This window comes from Scyliorhinus torazame, chromosome 9 (assembly GCF_047496885.1).
Source record: "Scyliorhinus torazame isolate Kashiwa2021f chromosome 9, sScyTor2.1, whole genome shotgun sequence".
Taxonomy (NCBI): domain Eukaryota; kingdom Metazoa; phylum Chordata; class Chondrichthyes; order Carcharhiniformes; family Scyliorhinidae; genus Scyliorhinus; species Scyliorhinus torazame.
In genome coordinates, this window is record NC_092715.1 from 187,941,366 (window position 1) to 187,965,360 (window position 23,995).

At 46.0% G+C, this 23,995-nt stretch overlaps 1 protein-coding gene across 1 annotated transcript in view; it reads left to right on the top strand.

The window, feature by feature from the left end:
- slc1a1 (solute carrier family 1 member 1) overlaps positions 1-23,995 on the top strand; it is a 112,397-nt gene that overhangs the window by 66,444 nt on the left and 21,958 nt on the right. The window contains exons 7-10 of the mRNA XM_072516904.1: positions 733-917; positions 1,555-1,662; positions 7,002-7,124; positions 8,580-8,774. Coding sequence (XP_072373005.1) covers positions 733-917; positions 1,555-1,662; positions 7,002-7,124; positions 8,580-8,774 — 611 coding nt within the window. The remainder of the gene's footprint in view (positions 1-732; positions 918-1,554; positions 1,663-7,001; positions 7,125-8,579; positions 8,775-23,995) is intronic.

Genomic DNA, 23,995 nt, shown 5'->3' on the forward strand with positions numbered 1-23,995 from the left:
CCGCCCTTAATGAGTCATTCTGGGACTCCGATTGACTGGAGACAAGGTAGCATTGGTAGAAGCCGCAAGTTATTAGGCATGCTTTTGAAAAAATAAATTTAGAATACCCAATTATTCTTTTCCAATGAAGGGGCAGTTTAGCATGGCCAATTTATAAATATCAGTTGATTTTTCTGCATCCTGTGTCTCTAAAGCCACCATTGTGGCAATGAAAGCACATAATTCATGTCACACATCAAAAGTGTGAACTTGCAAATGGTTACCTCCCTTATAGAGTAGGTACTGAGTCATACAGAGCAGGAAGATCCCACGTTTGATATCTGACCTCACCTGGTGTGCACTGCATTCATCTTCAATATCATTGGGTTAGAGCGGGAATACCGTCCCAGGCTTTAATCTTGATAAAAGTCATTCAATCACCCTCCTTTTCAAAAAAATCCAAGAGACACTTTCTATTCGTGAAAACCTGGCTGTGATACCCTATTAACCTCAGAAACAATTGATATTGAAATAAAATTGTGCACCTCTGGTAGTCTCTCTTAGTCAGGTTCTGAGCCCATGATCTCGCTGTATTTTTAATCATATTCCATTTGTGAGCCCTGGTGATTGGATACATGTCCATCAGTATTACTAAATACACCTAAAGTGTATTGATTCATTGAAAACAAATCATAGACAAATAACATAAATAGTCTGCAATTCTTATTTTAATCTGTTCAATAATCTTCTTAGACTAAAGCCAGTGACTACAAAGTGATTGGCATGTACTCTCTTGGGCTCAATGTACTGGGCATCATTGTCTTCTGCCTAGTGTTTGGGATTGTCATTGGACAGATGGGCGAAAAAGGGAAAATTATCTTCGACTTCTTTGAAGCATTGAATGAAGCCACCATGAGAATAGTACAGATCATCATGTGGTGAGTAAGATTCCGCTCAAAATTATTCTCTGGGTTATTTCAACACCACCCTTGTGCTAATTGAGAGGGACACTGAAATGCTGTGGATTTGCTTTCTTCCATGGCCACAGTGTAAACTGCTGTCAAGCCTCTGATTCCTTCTCCCCCTTCACATAAGGATGTCCTCCAGCAAGGAATGGATAGACCTCTGAGATCAAGGGATTATAACTTTTGGTGTCTAGGACCAAATCTCAAGTTTGATAGCTGTTTCCATTGTTCGTGGAGGCACAGCCAGTGAAAAAGCTTCTTAATTTTAACTCTTACTGTAGTTTTTGGAATTAAGTTCCTAGGTAGCATTCCACATTTCAACATCCAAAATGCTATGTCAACTATATTTGGGGGGAAAAATAAGAAAAGTATCTGGACCAAGACTTCATTCATTGCAGTATGGCACCATTGGCTACTACTGTGTACATAGTTCACTTATTTTTAAACGTCATTTTACTATCGTAAAGGGAACTTTTCTACTTATGTATTATAGCTGCAAATAAAATAAAATTAACCATTATTTCTGAACCATGTCAAAAATGATAATGTACCAAAATGCATTTGAAATTACTTTGTCTAATACCACCACTTGTCAATGATTTCTTTTTAGCTACATGCCGATAGGTATATTATTTCTCATTGCTGCAAAAGTAATACAAGTGGATAACTGGGAAATTTTCCGTAGACTTGGACTTTATATGGCTACAGTGCTAATTGGGTATGTATCACAGATCTTTAAAATGCTTTTAGAAATTACTGAAACAAATCTTGAAAAGTTATCATTTAAATTAAATGAGTCAAGGTTGTTGAATTATTTCAAAGAAAACATATAGACTAAGGTTGCTTTATAGAGTTATATATCAAATATGGATTGAAATCTTTCAGTGATGAGGAAGATTTGAATCCTGCAAAATTGAGTATTTATGTTAATAAACTGCCCCATTATCAGACCTATGTTATATATGAAATGAAAATCGCTTATTGTCACAAGTAGGCTTCAATGAAGTTACTGTGAAAAGCCCCTAGTCGCCACATTCCGGTGCCTGTTCAGGGAGGCTGTTACAGGAATTTAACCGGGCTGCTGGTCTGCTTTCAAAGGCAGCGATTTAGCCCTGTGCTAAACAGCCTGTCTCTCTCTATATATATAGCACAAGGACAGGATAAAAGTTGCTGCGGTCTAAATATTAAATACCTAAAGTAATCTTAATCTGCGGGCGCGATTTAACGGAAAGATTTTTAAGTGCCATTTTGGAAGCGAATGGCGGGTGTTACTCAACGGCTGTGTTGGCGAGATCGCAGCCTGTATTTAACGGCACGTAGTGCCAAAAATGAGCCCCCACGAGCTACTTGCCATTACTGGCTGTCTCGCAGTCTGATATGCTGGACCCACGCCTCAGCGTCTCATCGTTAACAAGACGCAGCTGCTTTTAAATGCCCCCTTCCACTCACTCATAGTTAACACATAAGCATGGCTGCGTGCAGACTTGCTCCTCACTTTGGGGATGCTGACCTGGACAGGCTTCTCGACGCCGTCGATGTGAGACAGAGTATCCTGTACCCGAGAGGGGGTCAGAGGGCCAACAGCAGGGTCAGCAATGCCGCCTGGGTGTCAGTGGCAGCGACTGTCAGTTTGGGCAGCATGACCAGTAGGACCAGCGTCCAATGTCGGAAGAAGACCTCCACCGAGTTGCAAGGGTAAGTTACCAACTCTCTCCTGACATCAGTTCCGCCTTCCATACTTCAAATTCCCAGAAACCCCTCTCCCCACAAATCACTGGCTGATACCTCGCACCCTCCCCACATCCGGTCCTTCTAATTGTTCCTCAGAAACCACAAACACCCACCAGCACAACACCTGCATGTCCACATGCCACCTGACCCATCAAACGTGCAGCTGACAATGCCCTCTCTTTGTCCCCGCAGAGGTAAGTAGCCCATAATAAGCAGGAAAAGGCTAAGATGGGGGCAGTGTCCCAGAAATGTGAGTCCTCACCCCCTATGAGAAAAGGGCCCTGGAGATTGCGGGATTGAACGAGGAGAGAGCAGTCACCGACAGCGAGGTTGGGAAGGAGGGATTGGGTGGGACGGAGTGGAGGAAATTGGGTGGGGGGGGTCAGTTGAGGGACACAGACTCATCCTGTGAGAATCTGGTGACGATAAGGACCTCCCTGATTCTCTAGGCATGCTGGACCCTTGCCTCTGCCTGTCCTGCATCCTCCAGCTACTGCTGTGACTCCTCCCCGGGCTCACCCTCCAGACCCTCCTAGCCCACCCTCCTAGCCCACATCCTCCTCAGACGAGGCCACATGTTCCTCCTCCTCCTAATCCAGCATGTCGCCCCGCTGCTGTGCCAGGTTGTGGTGGGCACAGCAGACCATCGTAGTGGGAAACCTTCTGGGTTCTTTTGTAGGGTGCCACCAGAGCAGTCCAGGCGTCGGAACCGCATTTTGAGCAGTCTCATGCACTGCCAAATGACAGCACGTGTAGCAGCGTAGACCTAATTATACCGGGTCTCCGCTTCGGTCGCAGGCCTTTGCACCAGCGTCATAAGCCAGGACCACAGTGGGTACCCCTTGCCTCCCAAGAGCCAACCCGCCATCCTGGGGTGACCCTCGAAGGAGCCTGGGATCTCCAAGTGCCCCAGGATATAGCTGTCATGCACTCCTCCTCGGTAGGGGGTACACATGATACGGAGGTAATGGTCACCGCGATCTGAACATTCAGTGAGTGGAACCCCCATCACATTAATAATGGGCACTTCCTGATGCCCCGGTAAGCGCAAGGCAACATGCATGCCATCAATTGCCCGCTGGACCTGGGGCATCTGGGCGATAGCGGAGAATGCTGCAGCCCGGGCATCGTGTTGCACCTTGTTTAGCTCAAAGGTCCTAATTGGATGCCCGGGCATCCGTGACCTCCTGGATGCACCTGTGGGCTGTAGCTTGTGAAATGTCGCGCAAGTCCCCGCTCGAGACCTGGTATGAGCCAGTTGCACAAAAGTTCAGGGCTGTGACGACCTTCATGGCCATCCAAGGCGGGATGCCACCTCCAGTTTCAGTCATCGCTGTTGCCTTCTCCGGCATCTGGCCATCTGGGCTTCCACGAGCAATGTGATAGCAGCCTTTGTGGAATGACACCACCATCCATTTTGGTATCTGCAAGGAATTGGAGAAAGAGATAGACTGACGATCAGTTAGGGCTTCCAACCAGGGACCCTCAAATCCCCAAGCCTCCCCCACCCTTATGCTCGCAACCCTTGCTCTGCACACTCACCCCCGGCCATATCAGGAGCCCCCAGACCTCTTACGGAACATCAGGGATGCTGTACTCAGGTGCCCTCACCTGATCCACACACACACCTTTTGGTCGCGAGAGGATCCTCAGTGCTGAAGCCCTGCTCTTTATTGTTTGATTGGTGGCAGCTACCTCCATGGTGCTGATGCTCTTAGTGTTCAGGCACACTGTTCAGGCACCAAAGTTTGATTGAAATACTATACACTAATCATCTTCTGAGGCTTGGCACACGTGCATTCGAGACACCACTTGAGAGTTGAGGAGTATGAAGTGCTCTCACAACGACCAAGGTCAATTCCTCATTTGCAACAGCCTTCAGCTGTGAAGCTAGAGGCTGCTCACAGATAAATGGAGTTAAAGTTACTTTCAGCATAGAGCCAAACGCAGGACTCTTTTCTGGAAGTATTTGTAGGACAGACCCCTTTCTAGGTCTCCACAATATTTAAAGATGGCTTAAAGCTATTTCAAGATGGTTTGAAGGCCTCGGAGATGCAAAGCCCCTCACCTGCTGGCCCAGCGATCTAGAGCGCTTCAGCCCTCCATCCAAGCCCAAGCCGCCTGAGGGTCCCCGCCCCCCCCAGGGCCAGCAGCTGCCATTGAGCTGCATGCCGGAAAATGGAATGGGCGACTCACCTCCTCACTTCCACTCAGTTGCCATGGCACCAGCTTCACGTTTTTAAAAAGGAGTACTAAACAGCGCCTGTGTAGTTTCTCGTTGGGGAACCAGTTAAATTTGCAGGAGGCTGCTGCATTCAACTTCAGTCTCGCTAATGAGATTGAAATGAATGCAAATGAGGGTTAATGAAATGCTCGCCATTTTGGGTCGAGATCCGGAACTAGCCATCGGGAGTGGGTTGAGTGAATTGCAAACTGGTTCTCGCCCGGCGCGAATCTCGATTTTGGCCTTTCCCACTATTTACCCGCCATTCCAGATCCGCGCTGGACATAACGTGACGGTTAAATCACGCTCCACGTTGCACTGGACAAGAATTCAGAGAGTAAAACTGTCTTCAAATTCATCTTTAATTCAAATTGATTTGACCATCTCACTCCGTAAAGCCATGACATGAGGACTGAATCACATTTGTTGGCGTGGCTACATCACATTTGTTGGCGTGCACTTTTGGGTTGAGGATCGAGTTGTATTGTGATAAAATTTCGGCAGAGTGGTTATCTCAGGCGGATTGCCGCTCTCGCCAAATTTACCCATGCTGGGATTCTGAAGCTCCTGTTTAGTCCAAACTTCCTTACTCAGGTTGGGTGAGACAGGAGCAGCGCACTACCCCCCTGGCAGCATCATCATTGAGTAACTAGGGAGCAGAGGGTTACATCACTCCCACTTATAACAGTAACTGCCATACAGGAGAGGTTTAAAGGGACAATTTACAGGGAGCAGGTAAGTTACAGTGTTTGGGGAATGGGGTCAGGGTGGGGGGGGAGGTCGGGACCCGGGGACTGGGGGATGGTCAGTCGGTAGGGGGTGGAGTCAGTTTGAGAGGGAGGGAGGGGATCAGTTCAGTGGGGGTGCGGGGGGTAGTCAGTCCGGGAGGGGTTCAGTCCGGGATGGGGGTTAGTCGGACTGGGTGGAGAGGCAGGTTGGGTACCGTCGGAGTTGGGGGATCGGGCCAGTATGTGGTTCAGGTCGGGGAAGAGGGGGGTCGAGAGGGATGGGGCCGGGGGTCAGCGGGGAGGTTGTGGTGTGGTCAGTCCCATGGGGGGGGGGGTCATACTTGTGCAGGGTGTCCCATGCAATGCTGAGTCTGGGTTTTTTAATAATTAATCTGTAGTGAGAAGTCTTTTTTCCTTCTAACTCTTTCAGAGTAACTTTCAGGTAAAACTGGGACAACCATGCGAAGTTAGCGATTTCAATTGTTTACGTTGGATGGTTTCCAGCTCAGTGCAATTGTCCAGAGGAAGTTTGCACTTCTGGGCAATTACCGGTAAAGTCTTACGTGGGATCCTCAGCAGGATTCACAGCGCATCATAGGGGTACCCCCTAAATGAGACGCTGAGGAACTCGGAAGGTATGGGCCGATATGTATATTTGAATGTGTGTTCCAGAAGCAAAAGAAAGTAATATTGAATGCTGTTTCATTCTCCATTACTGTTAACCTTTGCCTTGCTGAGCACCCACACTGTAAAGCCTTTAGTAGAAAAGATTTAAATGTTGACTGCATTTATATAGTGTTTGGACTTCTACTCCTGCCAAAGGTGACCAACCCCTACTGCAATGGGTTCCACGCTGGCACAGCTAGCAAACAATGCAAATGGCCAATGACTTCAGTGGGACGGGACGATCTTGCTGGGAACCAATGGGGTACCATCTCCATCACTGGAAAACCCACCACGATGGCAGGCGGGGGGGGGGGGGGGGGGGGGGGGGGGTTGCTAAAACCCAGCCAGTATCTTTCATATTGTTAAATATCCCAAGTGCTTCACAGAAGCACACTTCATCTTTATGTTTGCAACCTAATCTGGGGGCCATCTTGCACATTGCCCTACTGTTCTGTGTATTGCTGGACCTTCTGCAATTTATGATATTGGTTGGTGCAGGGCTATCAAAATGGAAAAAAGAAACTGATGTCTAATGCGATTATACAATTGAGGTCCTCAACCTCAACAATGAATTAATGAGTAACTGGGTGGTGTTTGACTTAAATTATTCCAGGTATAATGATTCTATATTGGATTTTGTAGTCTTTCTTGAATGCAATGTAACTTAATACCTGATTAATTTAACTTTGTTTTAACTTTCTTTTTCAGGTTGGCCATCCATGGTGCTATTATTCTACCCACGGTCTATTTTATTGTGGTCCGAAAAAATCCCTTCATATTCATTGTAGGAATGGCTGAAGCATTACTGACATCTGTCATGATTTCATCCAGGTAACAGGACATATTTTAGTAACGCAGCACAATCCAGTCAGCAGTATTTCTTGGATAGGAATTTATTGTCTTTACACAAAAGAAAAAAGTTACATTTATTCTGCAACAAAATGTAATTAGGAAGCTTACCCATTAGAATTCCACTAAAATTTAAAATGCTGAATCCCTCAAGACTTGTTGAGTTAATGCAATTCACGATCTCTTACTGAACCATACAGATCAATTAGGATTTAGGATTTGGGTTTATTGTCACGTGTACACGCTTCCTGAGGTCAATGACCAGCTCCTTAGTTTTGCTTACATTGACAGAGAGATTGTTGTTGTTACACCACTCCACTAGGTTCTCTATCTCCCTCCTGTATTCTTACTCATCGTTGTTTGAGATCTCACCCACTACGGTCATGTCACCAGTAAACATGTAGATAGAGTTGGAGCCAAAATTTGCCACACAGTTGTATGTGTATAGGGAGTATAGTAGGGGGCCCAAGTAGGCTGCAAATTTAATTCCAGCCAGCTGATTTAACAGCTGGAGCAATAATAAGTATGCTATCTTTAGCCTGGGAGATGGTGATCATTCCTCTGTTTGCTCTTTAGCGATCCCATTGGAATGTGCATTTGGATGGATGCAGGATCAGGCTTGGTTATAATGTTCCTTGCTGATGCACAGGTTGCCAAATGTCCCTGTCTGTTCCTATCTTTCAATATGTGAGGGCTGACCATTTGAATTAAGTAGCTGCTAAAACCTTAAGAATCAGATTTCCTCAGAAGCTGGCAGACAGTGAATTGTTTGTTGAAATGATTGTGAAGGCTTTCTGGAGTAATTTAACAGTGCAAAAGGGAATATTCAGATTCAAGATAGACCAAGTAACGTAAATATTTTTCCAAATATGTTGTGGAATCGGTGCTGTAATTGGCCAAATGTACTGATCGATTGTTGGTGCGCATGTGGTGAAACGGGAAGGTGGATTTGTGAGAAAGAATGTGGGGAACAAGAGGACATTGATACTCCTGTTTGACCTAATTCTTTGAAGTTGCAAAATTGATACTTACTAATAATCTAATCAGTAATAATGTCACGGGTTGGTTTACATAACACCGCAATGAAGTTACTGTGAAAATCCCCTGGTCGCCACACTCTGGCGCCGGTTCGGGTACACTGAGGGAGAATTCAGAATGTCCAATTCACCTAACAAGCACGTCTTTCGAGACTTGTGGGAGGAAACCGGAACGCCCGGAGGAAACCCACGCAGACACTGGGAGAACATGCAGACTCCGCAGACAATGACCCAAGCCGGGAATTGAACCCGGATCCCTGGTGCTGTGAAGCAACAGTGCTAACCACTGTGCTAACGTGCCGCCCCAACTTCCAACAGAGCACAGGATTAGACAAATACGTGAAAATGCTTGTTTTAAAATGATTTTTGCTTTGGCAATAACATACATTCTTCAATGCAGCTCCGCAACTTTGCCAGTAACATTCCGATGCGCAGAGGAAAAAAACAAAATAGACAAAAGGATCACAAGATTTGTGTTGCCAGTGGGAGCCACAATAAACATGGATGGAACAGCTCTGTATGAAGCAGTTGCTGCAATATTTATTGCTCAGCTTAATGACTATCCATTGGATGCAGGACAGATAGTCACCATTAGGTGAGACCTCCAACTCGGGCTTTAATCAAAGTATAAGAATTTTTGTTGCTTTTTTAAGATGAAAGTACCTTGAGAATAACAATATTGTGTTGTCTGAATTGAACCATTTCCTGCCACTTTTCTTGCAAAGTGAACTTGAAGGAATTGTTGTAAAGTTACAATCTAGTCAACGGTGCTAATTGTATCTGTCAATCTCAAGGGGACACCGCACCAAGTGTCCTCCCTCCATTTGCGCACTCACTTATTCGGTAGCTTTTATTAGTGGTGTACCATTCACAGCAGCGAAACAGGAAGTAAGCACCACTTTATCTCTCCTGTTTGTTTTCCCATTTTCCACACGATTACAATTTAAAATTTACAGTGCTGGCAGCATGAACAGAATACACATGCAATTCCATGGCACGGGAAGCTTTTCAGTGGTGAACCATGCGTCCACTGGCAGTGCAAGAAAAGTGCCTCCTGGTCAAACATGGAAGCTTTGTATCACAACCTGGCCAACTAGATTGCCATTAACACTAGGTGTATTAAGAGCACAAAGGTGGCACGAGTTATTTTCGAATTTAAATTTCACATGTGAAAAACTCTAATTACATTGGTTTCACTTTATACATGTTTGCATCATTGTTATTTATTGAGATTAGCTTAGTCAGAGGTCTAAATGTACTGGCAGGCCTCCTAGGTGGCACACTATTGAAGGTTGCATAGGGCTAGGGACAGTTCCTTAATTGTGGAAGAATTTTTTTTTCTGTTTACTGATTATTGATTTGCATGGTGGCACAGTTGTTAGCACTGCCGCCTCACAGCACCAGGGACCCAAATTCGATCCCGGCCTTGGGTGCCAGGGACCTGAGTTCGATTCCGGCCTTGGTCGACAGTCTTTGTGGAGTTTGCACACTCTTCCCGTGTCTGCGTGGGCTTCCCCCGGGTGCTCCGGTTCCCTCCAAAGATGTGCAGATTAAGTGGATTGGCCTTGCTAAAATTGCCCCCTACTGTCCAAAGAGGTGCAGGTTAGGTGGGTTGGCCATGTGTTACAGGGTGGGGTGGGGGTAGTGGGCCTCGGTAAAGTGCCATCTCGGAGGGTTGGTGCATACTCAATGGTCCAAATGCCCTCCTTCTGCACTGCAGGGATTCTATGGATTCATATTCTATCCATTCATGTTAGTGTCCAGTGTTGTATTCGTCATTCTGTAGGACGTGGCTGAATCTGCAGGCACAGCTGGCCCTACCTTCAATGCATTGTAAAGACCATTGCCCAACCTCATTCTGAGTCCAGACAAAGGCTCTGTAAGGACTTTGCCAACCAACACCCCACGATAGATGTCATTTGGACAGTACTGACTGACCCTTTAGGTCCCTCATTTTCTTAACTTGCCTGACCGTCCCCCACCAACCCCATGCCACATTCAGGATGCTCAGAGCGCCAGGTCCTTCCCATTTCACCCTTCTCCTCATCCTATACACTGTCCTCCCTTGGATCTCTCTTCCGGTATCCGAATCCCAACCTTTCAATCCCAACCCCCGCCTACCCACACCCTTGACTTCCCGTTTCCAGTCCTGAGCCTCCATAAAAGCTCCATTCTCCTGCACCTCCCTTCCTTAGTGCCACAGAGCTCAACAAGGAATATTGCTGAGCTCAGACATAACTGCACAAAGCCACGTATGAACAAGCAGGGTGGCATGAGATTCTGCTGTGCTTATAACTTTGTCTTGAAGTTGGGACACAAATTTAAAATGTTTTAGGCTAATGAGTATTCGTGACATACAACTGTATTACAAGTATGAACCCGCCAAGGACAGCCTGAGACCCAATATGCTCCTGACTTAATCGCTGCCTCTCAGCCTTCTGCCTGAGATATGTTATGATAATAAATAAAAAATTTGAATACTGCCAAATTCAGTCATCCTGTACTCCAATTTCTTGTACTTGTGTTATCACAACCGACCATTGGATGCCTTAAATGGAAGAGCCTGAAAACCATTCTGTTGCAAGCTAATGGACATTTATTGACTTTTCACACTTGTAGTAACATGACCGCTTTAAGAGGCCATATTTCACGGGCAATGTGGACCTGAGAGTCGTGGAGGGAAGACCTGTATGAGTTACCTCAATGCTTGTACATAGTTAGTCCTCATTGTTGTTCCCAAGAAACCTCTTTGTTGCACAAGAAGCCTTCTCAGTGATACCTCACACTATTACAACACTAATTGACAGACTTTAGCAGGACTCCGTTAGAACATTCTTGCCTGAGATTCTAGTTGCATGTGATCTGACATCGCTGATGATACATTCTAGGTATCAGCATAATTGTTATTAACCTTTTATTTTACACCCCACCCCAAGTATTTTGTTCTGTCCATTAACTATTCACATAGCCTTTGGAGGTTTGTATAGCTGTAGAGGGTCTACAGACTTCTACTGCTACAACAAACCAGGTATTATGTAATGCTTCATCCATGAAAAATCAGTTGGATGAAGAGAAGGACGAAGAATATTCTGAAGAAATAATTATGATTGTCCTGCTGATACTGTAGGAAGTTCTTTGTCTGTAAGTAGTGGTTCAACTTGCACACTCTTTTCAGCATGAGTTTGATTCTCAGCAGGCCTGAATATCTCTGGAACTTCATCATAATGTATGCTGTCACCAGCATCAGCAGTGCAAGAAACATGAGGAGTAGATAAACTGCACTTTCTTGTACATCTATAGTGTTAGTAAGATCTGTAGTAAGCAACTGTGTAGTTTTTCAATCTCAAGTTTTAACTTCAGATTCAATGATAGCAGAGATTTGTTTTCAATGGTTACAGTGACAATAGTAGGAGTATCTGGCCTTGCTTCTTCAATGCACAAAAGAGTTGCTGCATCAGGTTGTTGCTGTTTGTCATTGGTGCTTTCAGCAATATGAATAGATGGATTCACATCTTTATCACCTTCTTCAATAACATGCTCATCCTCCTCAGCAGAGATATCTAGGCTATTGTTGTCATCACCTTTGTTGTCTTTACAAAGTAAAACAATGTCTCGGATTTCATCCTGTGATAAATCGCCAATATCAGTGGCACCTTGGTTATTATCCAATTCCATTCTTTCTCAAAAAGGCAAATTGAGGTCTCGAATGTCATCTTGCGGCTGGTCACCTTCACCTTTGTTGCACCTGACTCCCGCTTCATCTAGCCTCTCCTCGAGGAGAAATGAAAGATCTGTGCTTTCGTCCTGTGGTGGTAGGGATGGAGTTTTGCCTGTGAAGACTGATTCACAGTGTTCCAAGTCAATCTGGGTTTCTTCTGCAACTGCTGAATAAAGAAGATGCAAAGTTATATGTGGTAGTGTGTCTATTGTAACCTGCCCGGATCAAATTGGCTGGGGACAATTGGTTGCCCCTTGGATCTCAGGGAATATGAGCTCTTCCGATAAGGGGGCGGGGCAATCGTTACTCTTTCAGCTGTACAAGTAGCGCCAACCAGTATGGTCCTGGCCAGAGAGAGACCCAGTAGTGAACTTCTGGTGGTGGTTATTGATGAAGGCCCACCTTCTCAACCTTGCCCCTCGCCTGAGGTGTGGTGATCCTCATGTTAAATCATCACCGGTCAGTTCTCCCCCTCCAAGGGGAAAGAAACCACTGGTCATCTGGGACTTTGGCAACTTTATCTTTTACCTTATCTTGCTGGTGCTCTGCAAATATTATTGTAAATAAAATTTACTTTCTGCTCGACTCAACAAACTTGTGCTGGACTCTTCGTGGCCCTCAGAAAAGTGCACCTTTAAGGAGGTGAGTTCCGAAAGGGTCATGTGACCCTGTCAACCAATTGGGGGAAGAGCGCGAACCCTATGGGCTGAGTATGGTAGTTTGGAGTCTTGAAACATGATATCCTTTTATCTCACTCTCTGTATATAATTGCTGCTTTAATAAACAGTGAATCGTTTTAAAAATAATTCCAATTAAGGGGCAATTTAATGTGGCCAATCAAACTACCCTGCACATCTTTGGGTTATCGGGGTAAGACCCATGCAGACATGGGGAGAATGTGCAAACTCCACATGGACAGTGACCCAGGACAGGGATCGAACCTGGGTCCTCAGCACCATGATGCAGCAGTGCTACCGTTATTCTTTAATCAACTTGGTGGTCTCCCGTCTGTCAGGATATTACATTGGTGACAAGGGCCAACCTTCCTACTGCTGCAGAAATGAGGAGAACAAACTTCATGTGAAAGCTTTACCTTTGAAGCAAACTCATTCAGCCCCCTTTTCACAAACTAGAACCATTCAACCCTAATACGGAACAATGGGGGCTATGTGTCAAACACCTTCGCTATTTTTTTACGGCCAATGAATTTGGGGCATGGGGAAGAAACACAGTGGCTAATCCTATTAACGGTCTGCGGGGCTAATACCCATAACCTGATTAGGAATCTGGCTTCCCCAGATGCCCCCGACTCCAAAACTTTCGAGGAGCTTGCGGAATTAGCCAAGGGACAATACCACCGGTAGCGCTTGATAATAATGCAATCATACAAGTTCAATTTGATGTCAAGGGTCCCAGGGGAAACAATTGCATGACGTGCTTAAAACAAATGGCTGAAGAATGCGAGCTCTGGTCTGCACTCAGAGACCTATTGAGGAACAGGCTGGTCTGTGGTATTAACGACGCGGCCATACAAAAAGATTGTTAGTAGAGGCAGAGATTGCCTTAAAGAAGGCATTGGAGATCACCCAGGCCATGGAAAGTGCTGAAAGGGGGCGATAGGTTGCAAGCAGGCAAGGTACACTAGGTTTGGCAGCAAACTGCTGGCAGTTGTGGCGGCAAAGATGAAGGCACAGAAAGTAAAAAGCAAAGAGGCTCGGAGAAAAAGAGAATGCAGAAATATAGGGATTTTGGCCCACAGACCAGCAGCTACGAACAATGCTACTGGTGTTAGAGAGACATCCCCAGGAGAGATGTAAATTCAGGGAAGCTACATGTTATGCCTGCAATAGGAGGGGGCACATTGGGAAGAAATGCAAGAGTAGGCAGAGCCCACAGGGACCCATAAAAAAAACCTCTGATTGCAGCACACAGTGTTGAGTATAACCCTGAAAACAGATCTGATGTGTATAGTTTAGACAACATAAACGTGGGCAAGACACATCTAATTACTATTGTGCTGATAGTGAATGGTCAGCCACTTAGAATGGAGGTAGACATGGGATTTTCTGCCACAGTAGTAGGTGAACAAACGTATCATTATTTGCAAGGTGGGGACCCGCCCCTGAAGTTAAAAAGCACAAAGACCACGTACCAGGGAAGCTTTCAGGAGCCTAGGAATAACCAAAACGCCTATAAGTTACCTGCACCAGTCAGCTCAACTGCTTCTAATAGTAGTGGGTGGAGAAGGGCCAAGCCTGATGGGCTGAGATTGGCTTTGCCAAATTAGATAAAATTGGCCAGAAATTTTCCAAATTAACAAAGGCGTTCTTCATAGAACCGTAGAATTCCTACAGTGCACCAAGGGGCCATTTGGTTCATCGAGTCTTCACCGACCCTCTGAAAGAGGACCCTACCTAGGCCCATTCCCCTGCCCTATCCCCTTTATCAAGTAACCCCACATAACCCGCACATCTTTGGATTATGTGAGGAAACCGGAGCACCCGGAGGAAACCCACGCAGGGGAGAAAGTGCAAACTCCACACAGACAGTGACCCAAGTCCCAAATTGAACCCGGGTCCCTGGCGGTGTCAGGTGCAGTGCTAACCACTGTGCCATTGTGCCACTTCATGCCATCTTTAAAAAATTAAGAAGTTTTTCAATACGAGTTAGGCAAGATACATGACTTAAAAGCAAAGATTTATGTGGATCCTGAGGCCACACGCAAGTTTTTTAGAGCTGGACCCATCCACTCTGCCTCACACGAGAAGATTGAGTCTGAACTTGTGACTAGAATAATTAGGTATCATCAAACCTGTACAGTTTTCGGAGTGGGCGGCTCCAGTCGTGCCAGTGGTGAAGCCAGATGGAACCATCAGGATATGCGGGGACTACAAACTAACTGTGAATCAGGCAGCGAAATTGAATCGATATCCAATACCAAGAATTGAAGATTTATACGCTAAATTGACAGGAGGCTTAATTTACACTAAATTTGATATAGGTCATGCATACCAACAATTAGAGTTAGACGAAACATGCAGGGAATTTGTTACTATAAACACCAACAAAGGATCATGCCAGTATACCCGGCTACCTTTCGGAGTCTCATCTGCAGGTGCGATTTACCGATGCATGATGGAAAGTTTAATACTGGATCTATCGAAGGTGATTGTCTATCTAGCTGATGTACTGCTTACAGGAGTGTCCTGGAGGAGCACCTAGTAAATCTCAAAGATGTTTTAAAAAGGTTTAAGAAGGTCAGAGTAAGGTTGAAAAGGGAGAAATTAATGTTCCAAGCTCAGGAAGTGAAGTACTTAGGATTCAGGGCAGACGCCACAGGGCTGCACCCTCTGGAGGAGAAGATCAAAGCAATTAAGAATACACTGGCCCCCAAAAATATATCAGAACTGAAATACTTTATAGGAATGGTGAACTATTAGGACAGATTTATTCCTAATCTTTCTACAATATTGGCACCCTTAACGCACTCTTGAAGAAGCATCAGAGGTGGTATTGGAAAGACCATCAGAGCAAAGCCTTTGAACAGGTTAAGCTAGCTTTACAGTCACGCAGTCTCTTGATCTATTTTGACCCCTCAAAAGAGATCATTCTTACCTGCGACATGTCCCCCATATGGAATCAGAGCGGTTTTGGCCCATAAAATAGAAGCTGGTGCAGAAAGCCCTATTGCCTGCGCCTCAAGACTTTGACCAGTGTTGAACAAACTTACTCTCAAATGCAAAGGAGGAACTAGCCATATTATTTGGAGTGAAAAGGTTCCATCAATACATCTATGGATGACATTTCATAGTCATTACTCACCACAAACTCCTATTGGGATTATTTAGGGAGGATAAAGCCACCCTCCCATAGTTTCAGCTGGGATCCAATGCTGGGCTTTATTGTTAACAGTACATGCTTCAACATAAGCCGGTCACCCACATTTCAAATGTGGATGCTTTGAGTCATCTTCCTCTACCTGACAGTGTACCGCCTCTGTCAGTACCATAGGAAATTGTTCTTGCATTACTCTTTCTAGATACATTGCCAGTGTCAGTGCAACAGGTCAAGCTTTGGACCCCAAAAGACCCCTTATTATCTCGAGTCAAGAACATCATCCTTCACAGCTGGCATTATGATAACAGGTCTAAGCAGTTGCAACCCTTTCAGAAAGGAAAAGACGAGTTAAGTTGTGAAGATGGCGTATTGTTATGTGGAGCTCGGTTGGTCGTTCCCACTCCTGCTAAAAAGTTATCATTGCAGGAGTTACACTGTGCCCAACCTGTGGTGGCGTCCGGGATGGATATCAACATTGCGAATCTGGTCAAGCAATGTGACTAATGTCAAATGCAGCAGAACTTGCCGCCTACGGCCCTAGTTCGTCCTTAGGAATGGCCACCTCGAGCTTGGGTGTGCCTTCATGTCGATTTCCCGGGTCCATTTGTGGGCTCCATCTTCTTTCTCATCGTAGTTACTCACTTCAAATGGTTAGACATGCATGACTTGACGTCTACAGCCTCAGAAACGATAGTAGACAAGTTGCGATGGACAATCGCAACCCATGGGCTGTCTGAAGTTCTTGACTCAATAATGGGACTGCTAGTGAAAAATTCCAAAGTTTTATGAGAACCAATGGCGTTCAACATATTTCAAACAGCTCCCTTCCACCCTGCTTCAAATGAAGTGGCTGAGAGAGCCGTTCAAACATTCAAAACTCCCATGAAGAAACAGTCATCAGCCCCCCTGCAATTCAGGCTGGCACAGTTCCTGCCCACCTATCAAATTACACCCCATGTCACCATGGGTGTTACACCCGCCGAGTTACAATGGGCAGATGGATTAGGGCATGGATAGATCTTATATTTCTGAATTTGGTGTGCAGGAACAGAATGAACAGAAAAAAACACCACCACTTGAAGAAAGCTGAGAGAACATTTGACATGGATGATTTGGTATATGCGAACAATTTTGTGCAGCCCCAAATTGGATCCTGGGAACAGTCGTGGCCAAAACAGGTCCAGTGTCTTATGAGATAGATGTTTAAGGAAAATGGGTAAAAAATACACTTGGACCATTTGAAAAGAAGAGAACCAAACACAGTATCAGTGGGACAGCCTCGCCCTAATAGGCTTGTCAACAAGATTGCTACGGATACAAGTAATGCTGCAGCAAGCTACCCTGAGGATGTCAATACAGTTTAATAAACATGTCACAGGACAGAGAGTAAAGAAACAGTCAGGAATCCTACTTACGGTACTGCAGGAATGGCAAAACTAGAATAAATATATGTTTAATGACCTGGATACCAGCAGTAGGAATACAAAAGATGTATTTAGCAGAGCATAAAGTCTGCCCATAGCAGTAACTATTTATAACTTGCAGTCCCTGTTGGGACAACCAACATGCTGGTCTCTGCTTGGGCTGGCTTTTTTGCTTTATTCTGTGAGCTCCAGCTGAGTGGGCCTCCGCTCTTACTGTGGAAGCTCGTGCTCCATGGGGTGATCGATTATGGTTTTTTGTATGGCTCGTGGGCGTTATGACAATATTGATTAAACCAGAAGAGAGAAATAGTAAATGGGTGAATAAGGGTGGCATGGTGGCACAGTGGTTAGCAGTGCTGCCTCATAGCACCAGGGACCCACGTTCAATTCCGGCCTTGGGTGACTGTCTGTATGCAGTTTGCATGTTCTCCCCGTGTCTGCGTTGGTTTCCTACGGGTGCTCTGGTTTCCTACCACAGTCCAAGATGTGCAGATTAGGTGGACTGACCATCCTAAATTGGCCCTTGGTGTCCGACAATAAAAGGTTAGGTAAGGTTACTGGGTTACAGGATAGGTTGAAGGCATGGGTCTAGGTAGGGTGTTCTTTTAGAAGGTCGGTCAGACTCATTGGACAAAATGGCCTCCTTCTGCACTGTAGGGATTATATGATTCTATGAAAGCATCAGAGCTGAGGGGCAGGTTAGAGTGTACGGCCCACATAAGAGTTCTATATACAAATATAGAGAGTGTAAGAAATAAGTTAAATGAGCAGTAGGCACAAATTCAAATAGGAAATTATGATATCGTAGCCATTAGTGAGACATGGCTATGGGATGGTCAGGCCTAGGAACTTAATATATCGGGAACTTAATATACCAGGCTCTGACAAAGAGTCATCCAGACTCAAAACGTTAGCTCCCTTCTCTCGCCACAGATGCTGCACGTCAGACCTGCTAAGATTGGCCAGTATTTTCTGTTTTTGTTTCAGATTCCAGAATCCGCAGTAATTTGCTTTTATATTAATATACCAGGTTATAAGGTTTACAGATTGGATAGGGAAAAGAGCAGGGGTGGGAGTGGGGGAGATGAATAATCTTACTGATTAGAAACAGAATCAATTCATTGGTGGGAGAGGACATAATGAGGGGAAAGTATCTAATGGAGACCTTGTGGCTAGAACTGAGAACAGTAAAGGACCTAATACTGAAATAGGTGTCATGTACAGACCCCCGGTAGCAGCTCGGAAGTGCTAGATTGTATAAATGCAGATATTAGGGGCGGAATTCTCCGACCCCCCGTCAGGTCAGAGAATTGGCGTGGCACGAATCAGGGGCGTCATTCTCCGCCGGCGGGAGTCTCCGTTCTGCCGGCGCTCGGGGGTTTGCCGACGGTGTGGGGCTGCCCCACAATGGGAAACCCCATTGACCGGCCGGTGTTACGGAGACTCCCGCCGGCCGGTCGGCGCAGAAATGTGGCGGGGCGGGTAGGAGAATTTCGCCCCATGCCACGATGCCCCAATGCCGGGACGCAATTCTCCGCAGTTGGGGGGGAGGGGGGGGGGGGGGGGTCAGATGCATAGATCTTTAAAATGCCACAAACAAGTGCAGAAAGTAATCAAGAAGGCTAATGGAATGCTGGCCTTTATATCTAGAGGACTGGAGTATAAGGAGGCAGATGTTATGCTACAGATTTACAAAACCTTGGTTAGACCTCACTTGGAGTACTGTGAGCAGATCTGTGCACCACACTTTAGAAAAATATCTGCGTGGATGCGCCTTCGCAAATCGAGAGTCAACCCATTGAAGTTCAAACCAAAATTACTTTTACTGCTGAAGCACCCGTTAGCGAATTACAACATTCTCAAGAAGTCCCCCGATTGACCTACTTTATAAGAGACTGTGTTGATATCCATTTTTGTCTAATATTGTAAATGGTCGTTTTGTAATTGAAATGTGTTAATCAGGAACTTAAGGGGGCGAGTTCCTGGATGGTCATGTGTCCCGGTCGACCAATCGCGAACCCCGGGGCTGAGCACAGGTATTAGTTTGGAGTTTTGAATCTTGGAACATGGTCGCCTTTTATCTAATTCTCTGCATATATTTATTTACTTTAATAAACCATTAATCAACTTGGTGGTTGTCCATCTATCAGGATATTACACTATACAAGCTTCCCTACTTAACAAGGAACAATGTTGCTTGTTAGCAACATCCCACAGCATGTTTCTTGGCAGCGGAAGATGGCCTGCCATTGTCCGGCAGAGGGATCTTCTGATCCCGCCACTCTCAATGGGATTTCCCATTGAATCCACCCAACGTCACCAGGAAACCCCCGGCGGGAGAGCGCTGTCAGTGGGACTGGAAGGTCCCACTGGCGTGAACAATCGGAAGTTCTCACCCTTGAATATCAGTGAGCTTTATAACATCATAACTAACTAAAAACAGTCACCTCTACTCGCAGCTTGAGTGGAATGCCTCCTGCGCCGAAAAGCTGAATGATAAACGGCTGCTGGAGAAGCAGAGACTTCAGCCACAGTGTGGTACCAGAATAAATTGGCACTTCTGCTCCTGTGTCCAGTTTAAAATTTGTCTTCCGGCCATTGAACGTGATATCTGTATCTCAGACATACTTGTGCAGCTCTGCCACATCACTTAAGAAAGATACATCTGGTTCTTGAGGATCATTTGTTTCTTGGACATTTGCAGATTGGAATGGTCTGGCTTTTAATTTTTGACCTGAAGATGGATGTTTCCTGCTGCAGCAGTGTATTGTTTTAAAATGCCGCCTCTTGAAGCAGGTGTGGAAGGCTACATTTTTTCCCATTACAACCTGGACATGGAAGAATCACACTGACCACGCCCTCTTCATACAAACTCTGTTTTCTGGCAGGCACACTGACAGCCATATGGTTCAAAAATAAGACCAAGTTAGTGGTCTGCCCCCAGGAAGGCTTCTTATCACCCGAGATGAATAGCATGTTTTTCTTGGAAAGTTCGGCCTTCTTAGCTAACTGTTGTTTTGGATAAAGTGAGATCTCCTCTGGACTTTGAGAAGTCTGACAATGACTCCCATTATGAAGCGGTCTCTGCTGAGTTCCTCTCTCAATGTCCCATATTTACTGTTATCTCGTGATACAAGCTGTTTATAAAATAATCAATATTCTCTCCAAATTCCTGGCTGGGCCAATTGAATTTTGTCAGTTCTGTTGTAAAATTGCACTGTAGGCTAAAGTAGGAATCAACGGTTTTGATGACCTCTTTGTATTTAGTAGTTTCTTCCTCATCCCCCGTCTTGTTAAAGATTACATAAAGGAGAATGCTGACCTGATCCTTATCTGGTTCGTAAGCTAGTCTGGAGGCAGTCTGGTATTGACTGAATCAGCAATGCCAGTTTTTCCAGTGTCCAGATTAGTCCACCATGATGCCTGGAATCTCGGGAAGTGGTGAGACTTTCTCCATAGCTATGTGCACTTATATTTGGCTGTGAGACTCCGATAGAGATTAGTTGTCCCAATTGCTGCTGCAGGCCTTTTTCAAGCATGTTCTGCCAGGCCAACAGCTTTTATCTTTCCTGCCTTTATCAGCACTGACTGGTTTTATAGAAATGATGTTGGGACTCTTATTTTACCTTCTAATAAGAATCGGTATTCCGGTTGGTGGGAGGTGTCAAAAATATGTTATTGTTGTTAATTACTCACTGGTATACACTTGAATAAGAACTGAATAAAAACTTAGAAATCAAATATCAAACAATACGTTAAAAGGTCAAGCACATGGCAAAAGCATTGAGCCCAAAAGAAAATCACTTGAACACAAACAAACAGATAGATGATTCAAGAATTTAGGAACAAAGTCGAGGTCCTACTTCAATGGGAATTCTTATCTCTGGTTTAACCCCTCATTGACTCTCAGTGGCTTCTAATTCTCAGTTGACACCTCTTGGTTTGTTCAAATGAATGTCTGTTACTTAGAGGCGAATTTGACAATCAAACATTGAACATTACTTAAGATTGACTAGTGCCTATCAAAACTAGCTTAGTGTCTGCGTGTGCAGTCTTAGGAAAAGTGCTGGACATGTTTTCTCATACCTGCCATGTTCCGCAGCTTGGCAGATATCTAGCTAAAATTGATTAGTTGATTAGACAGAGAACAATCCGTTCTCAGTATTGAAGACAATGGAATACAATGGTTAATTCATTATGTGAGAAAATGACTGGGTTCCCACATTCAAGACATTTTAATATTTATACCTATTAGCTATATGCATTCAACTAGCCCCTTTATGAATAAAACTATACTCTTCTCACTGGGATTCTTGGAAAACAGTTTTTATACTGCTGCCACCATATATTATCACAAATGGGCTCATGGTGCCTTGGGTAGAAGAGAGCTGGAAACCATGTTGTTACAAACTAGTGAACATTTATTGCCTATTTATGCTATTTACAAAGACAGACTTTAGCAGAACTTTATTAGAACCTTCTTGTCTCAGGTTTCAGCAACATGTGATCTGACATCATCAATGATGCACTCTGGACTTCCGGGTGCGGCGATGACCAGCTGAGTCATACGTTTCGGCACCTCCCGTTGGAACGGACTTTTGGGCTCTTATTAGGAGCCCCAACGGCAATTTTTGACGGCTAAAACTATTGTGCGGTGAAATAGAAGGGAATCCCCCCGGATATATATGGAGAAAGAAGAGAGTAGTGGCTGGATTGCAGAGGATCCTCAGGAGCAGCGGCAAGGAAGGGAAGCACGAAGCAAGATGGCGGCGGAAGGAGGCCGTTCGGTGTGGGGCCTGGAACAGCAAGAGTTCCTGCGGCGCTGTGTGGAGGAGCTGAAGAAGGAGGTGTTGGCCCCGATGCTACAGGCGATTGAAGGGCTAAAGGAGGCACAGAAGACCCAGGAGTTGGAGCTTCGTGATGTGAAGGCAAAGGCTGCTGAGAATGAGGATGAAATACAGGGCCTGGTGGTGAAGACAGAGACGCACGAGGCACTGCATAAAAGGTGTGTGGAGAGGCTGGAAGCCCTGGAGAATAACCCGAGGAGGAAGAACTTAAGAGTTTTGGGTCTTCCCGAAGGTGCAGAGGGGGCGGACGTCGGGGCATATGTGAGTACATTGCTTCACTCGTTCATGGGACCGGAGGCCCCGACGGGCCCCTTGGAAGTGGAGGGAGCATATCGAGTCCTTGCACGAAGACCAAAGGCAGGAGAAATACCTCGAGCCATAGTGGTGAGGTTTCACCGCTATAAGGTCAGGGAGATGGTCCTGAGATGGGCGAAAAAGACACGGAGCTGCAGGTGGGAGAATGCGGTGATCCGCGTGTACCAGGATTGGAGTGCGGAGGTGGCGAGAAGGAGGGCGAGTTTCAATCGGGCCAAGGCGGTGCTACATAGAAAGAAAGTTAAATTTGGAATGCTGCAGCCAGCGAGACTGTGGGTTACACACCAAGGGAAACATCACTACTTCGAGACGGCAGAAGAGGCGTGGACATTTATTGTAGAGGAGAAGTTGGACTGGACTGGAGAGAGAAAGAGTTTCTGTAATAAAGTAGTGGGGGGATTGTATGGGACGGGGAAGGGGGAAGGGGGGGGAAATGTTCTCTATTCCCCTCGTTGGGGGGGGGTATGGTGAACTGTGGGCGCCGGTGGGGAAGGAGAGGGGGAAGGAGAGAGGGAGCTGCGCCATTAGAGGCGGGGCCGAGTGGGAAACACGGGCTTTGTTCACGCGCTATGGTAATTGCGGTGGGAAAGGGAGCGCAGCAAGGAGGGGCCTTACACAATGGGGGGCCAAGGATAAACGGGGGAAGCCGAGGTCAGCCAGAGTTTGCTGACTTCTGGGAGTAACATGGGGGGAGCAATTACGCTAGAAAGGGATCTAGCGGGGGGGGGGGGGGGGGGCGGTTAACTGGGTTGTTGCTGCTAAGGGAAAGGGGGAGCTGTTATGGGGCGGGGTGGTCGGGACGGGAGGACACCGTCGGGGGGACAAACGGGAGCATGGGAACCGGGTGAGGAGCTGGTCTAAAAAAGGGGATGGCTAGTCGACATGGGGTGGGGGGGGTAAAGAGCCCCCCGACCCGGTTGATCACGTGGAATGTGAGAGGGCTGAATGGGCCGATTAAGAGGGCAAGGGTACTCGCGCACCTAAAGAAATTAAAGGCAGATGTGGTCATGCTACAGGAGACGCATCTGAAACTGGCGGATCAGGTCAGATTACGTAAAGGATGGGTGGGACAGGTATTTCATTCGGGCTTGGATGCGAAAAATAGAGGGGTGGCTATATTAGTGGGGAAACGGGTAGTGTTTGAGGCGAGGACCATAGTAGCGGACAGTGGGGGTAGATACGTGATGGTGAGTGGCAGATTACAAGGGGAAGCGGTGGTTCTGGTGAACGTATATGCCCCGAACTGGGATGATGCAAACTTCATGAAGCGTATCCTGGGGCGTATCCCGGACCTGGAGGCGGGAAAGTTGGTAATGGGGGGAGATTTCAACACGGTGCAGGATCCAGGGCTGGACCGGTCCACGTCTAGGCCACCGGGAGGAGGCCGGCAGCGGCCAAGGTGCTTAAGGACTTCATGGAGCAGATGGGAGGAGTAGACCCCTGGAGATTCACTAGGCCCAGGATTAGGGAGTTTTCCTTCTTCTCCCATGTCCACAAGGTGTATTCTCGGATAGACTTCTTTGTCCTGGGAAGGGCACTGATCCCGAAGGTGACAGGGACGGAGTATTCGGCCATAGCCATCTCGGACCATGCCCCACATTGGGTAGATCTGGTAGTAGGAGAGGAAAAGGAACGGCACCCACTCTGGAGATTAGATATGGGACTGTTGGCGGAT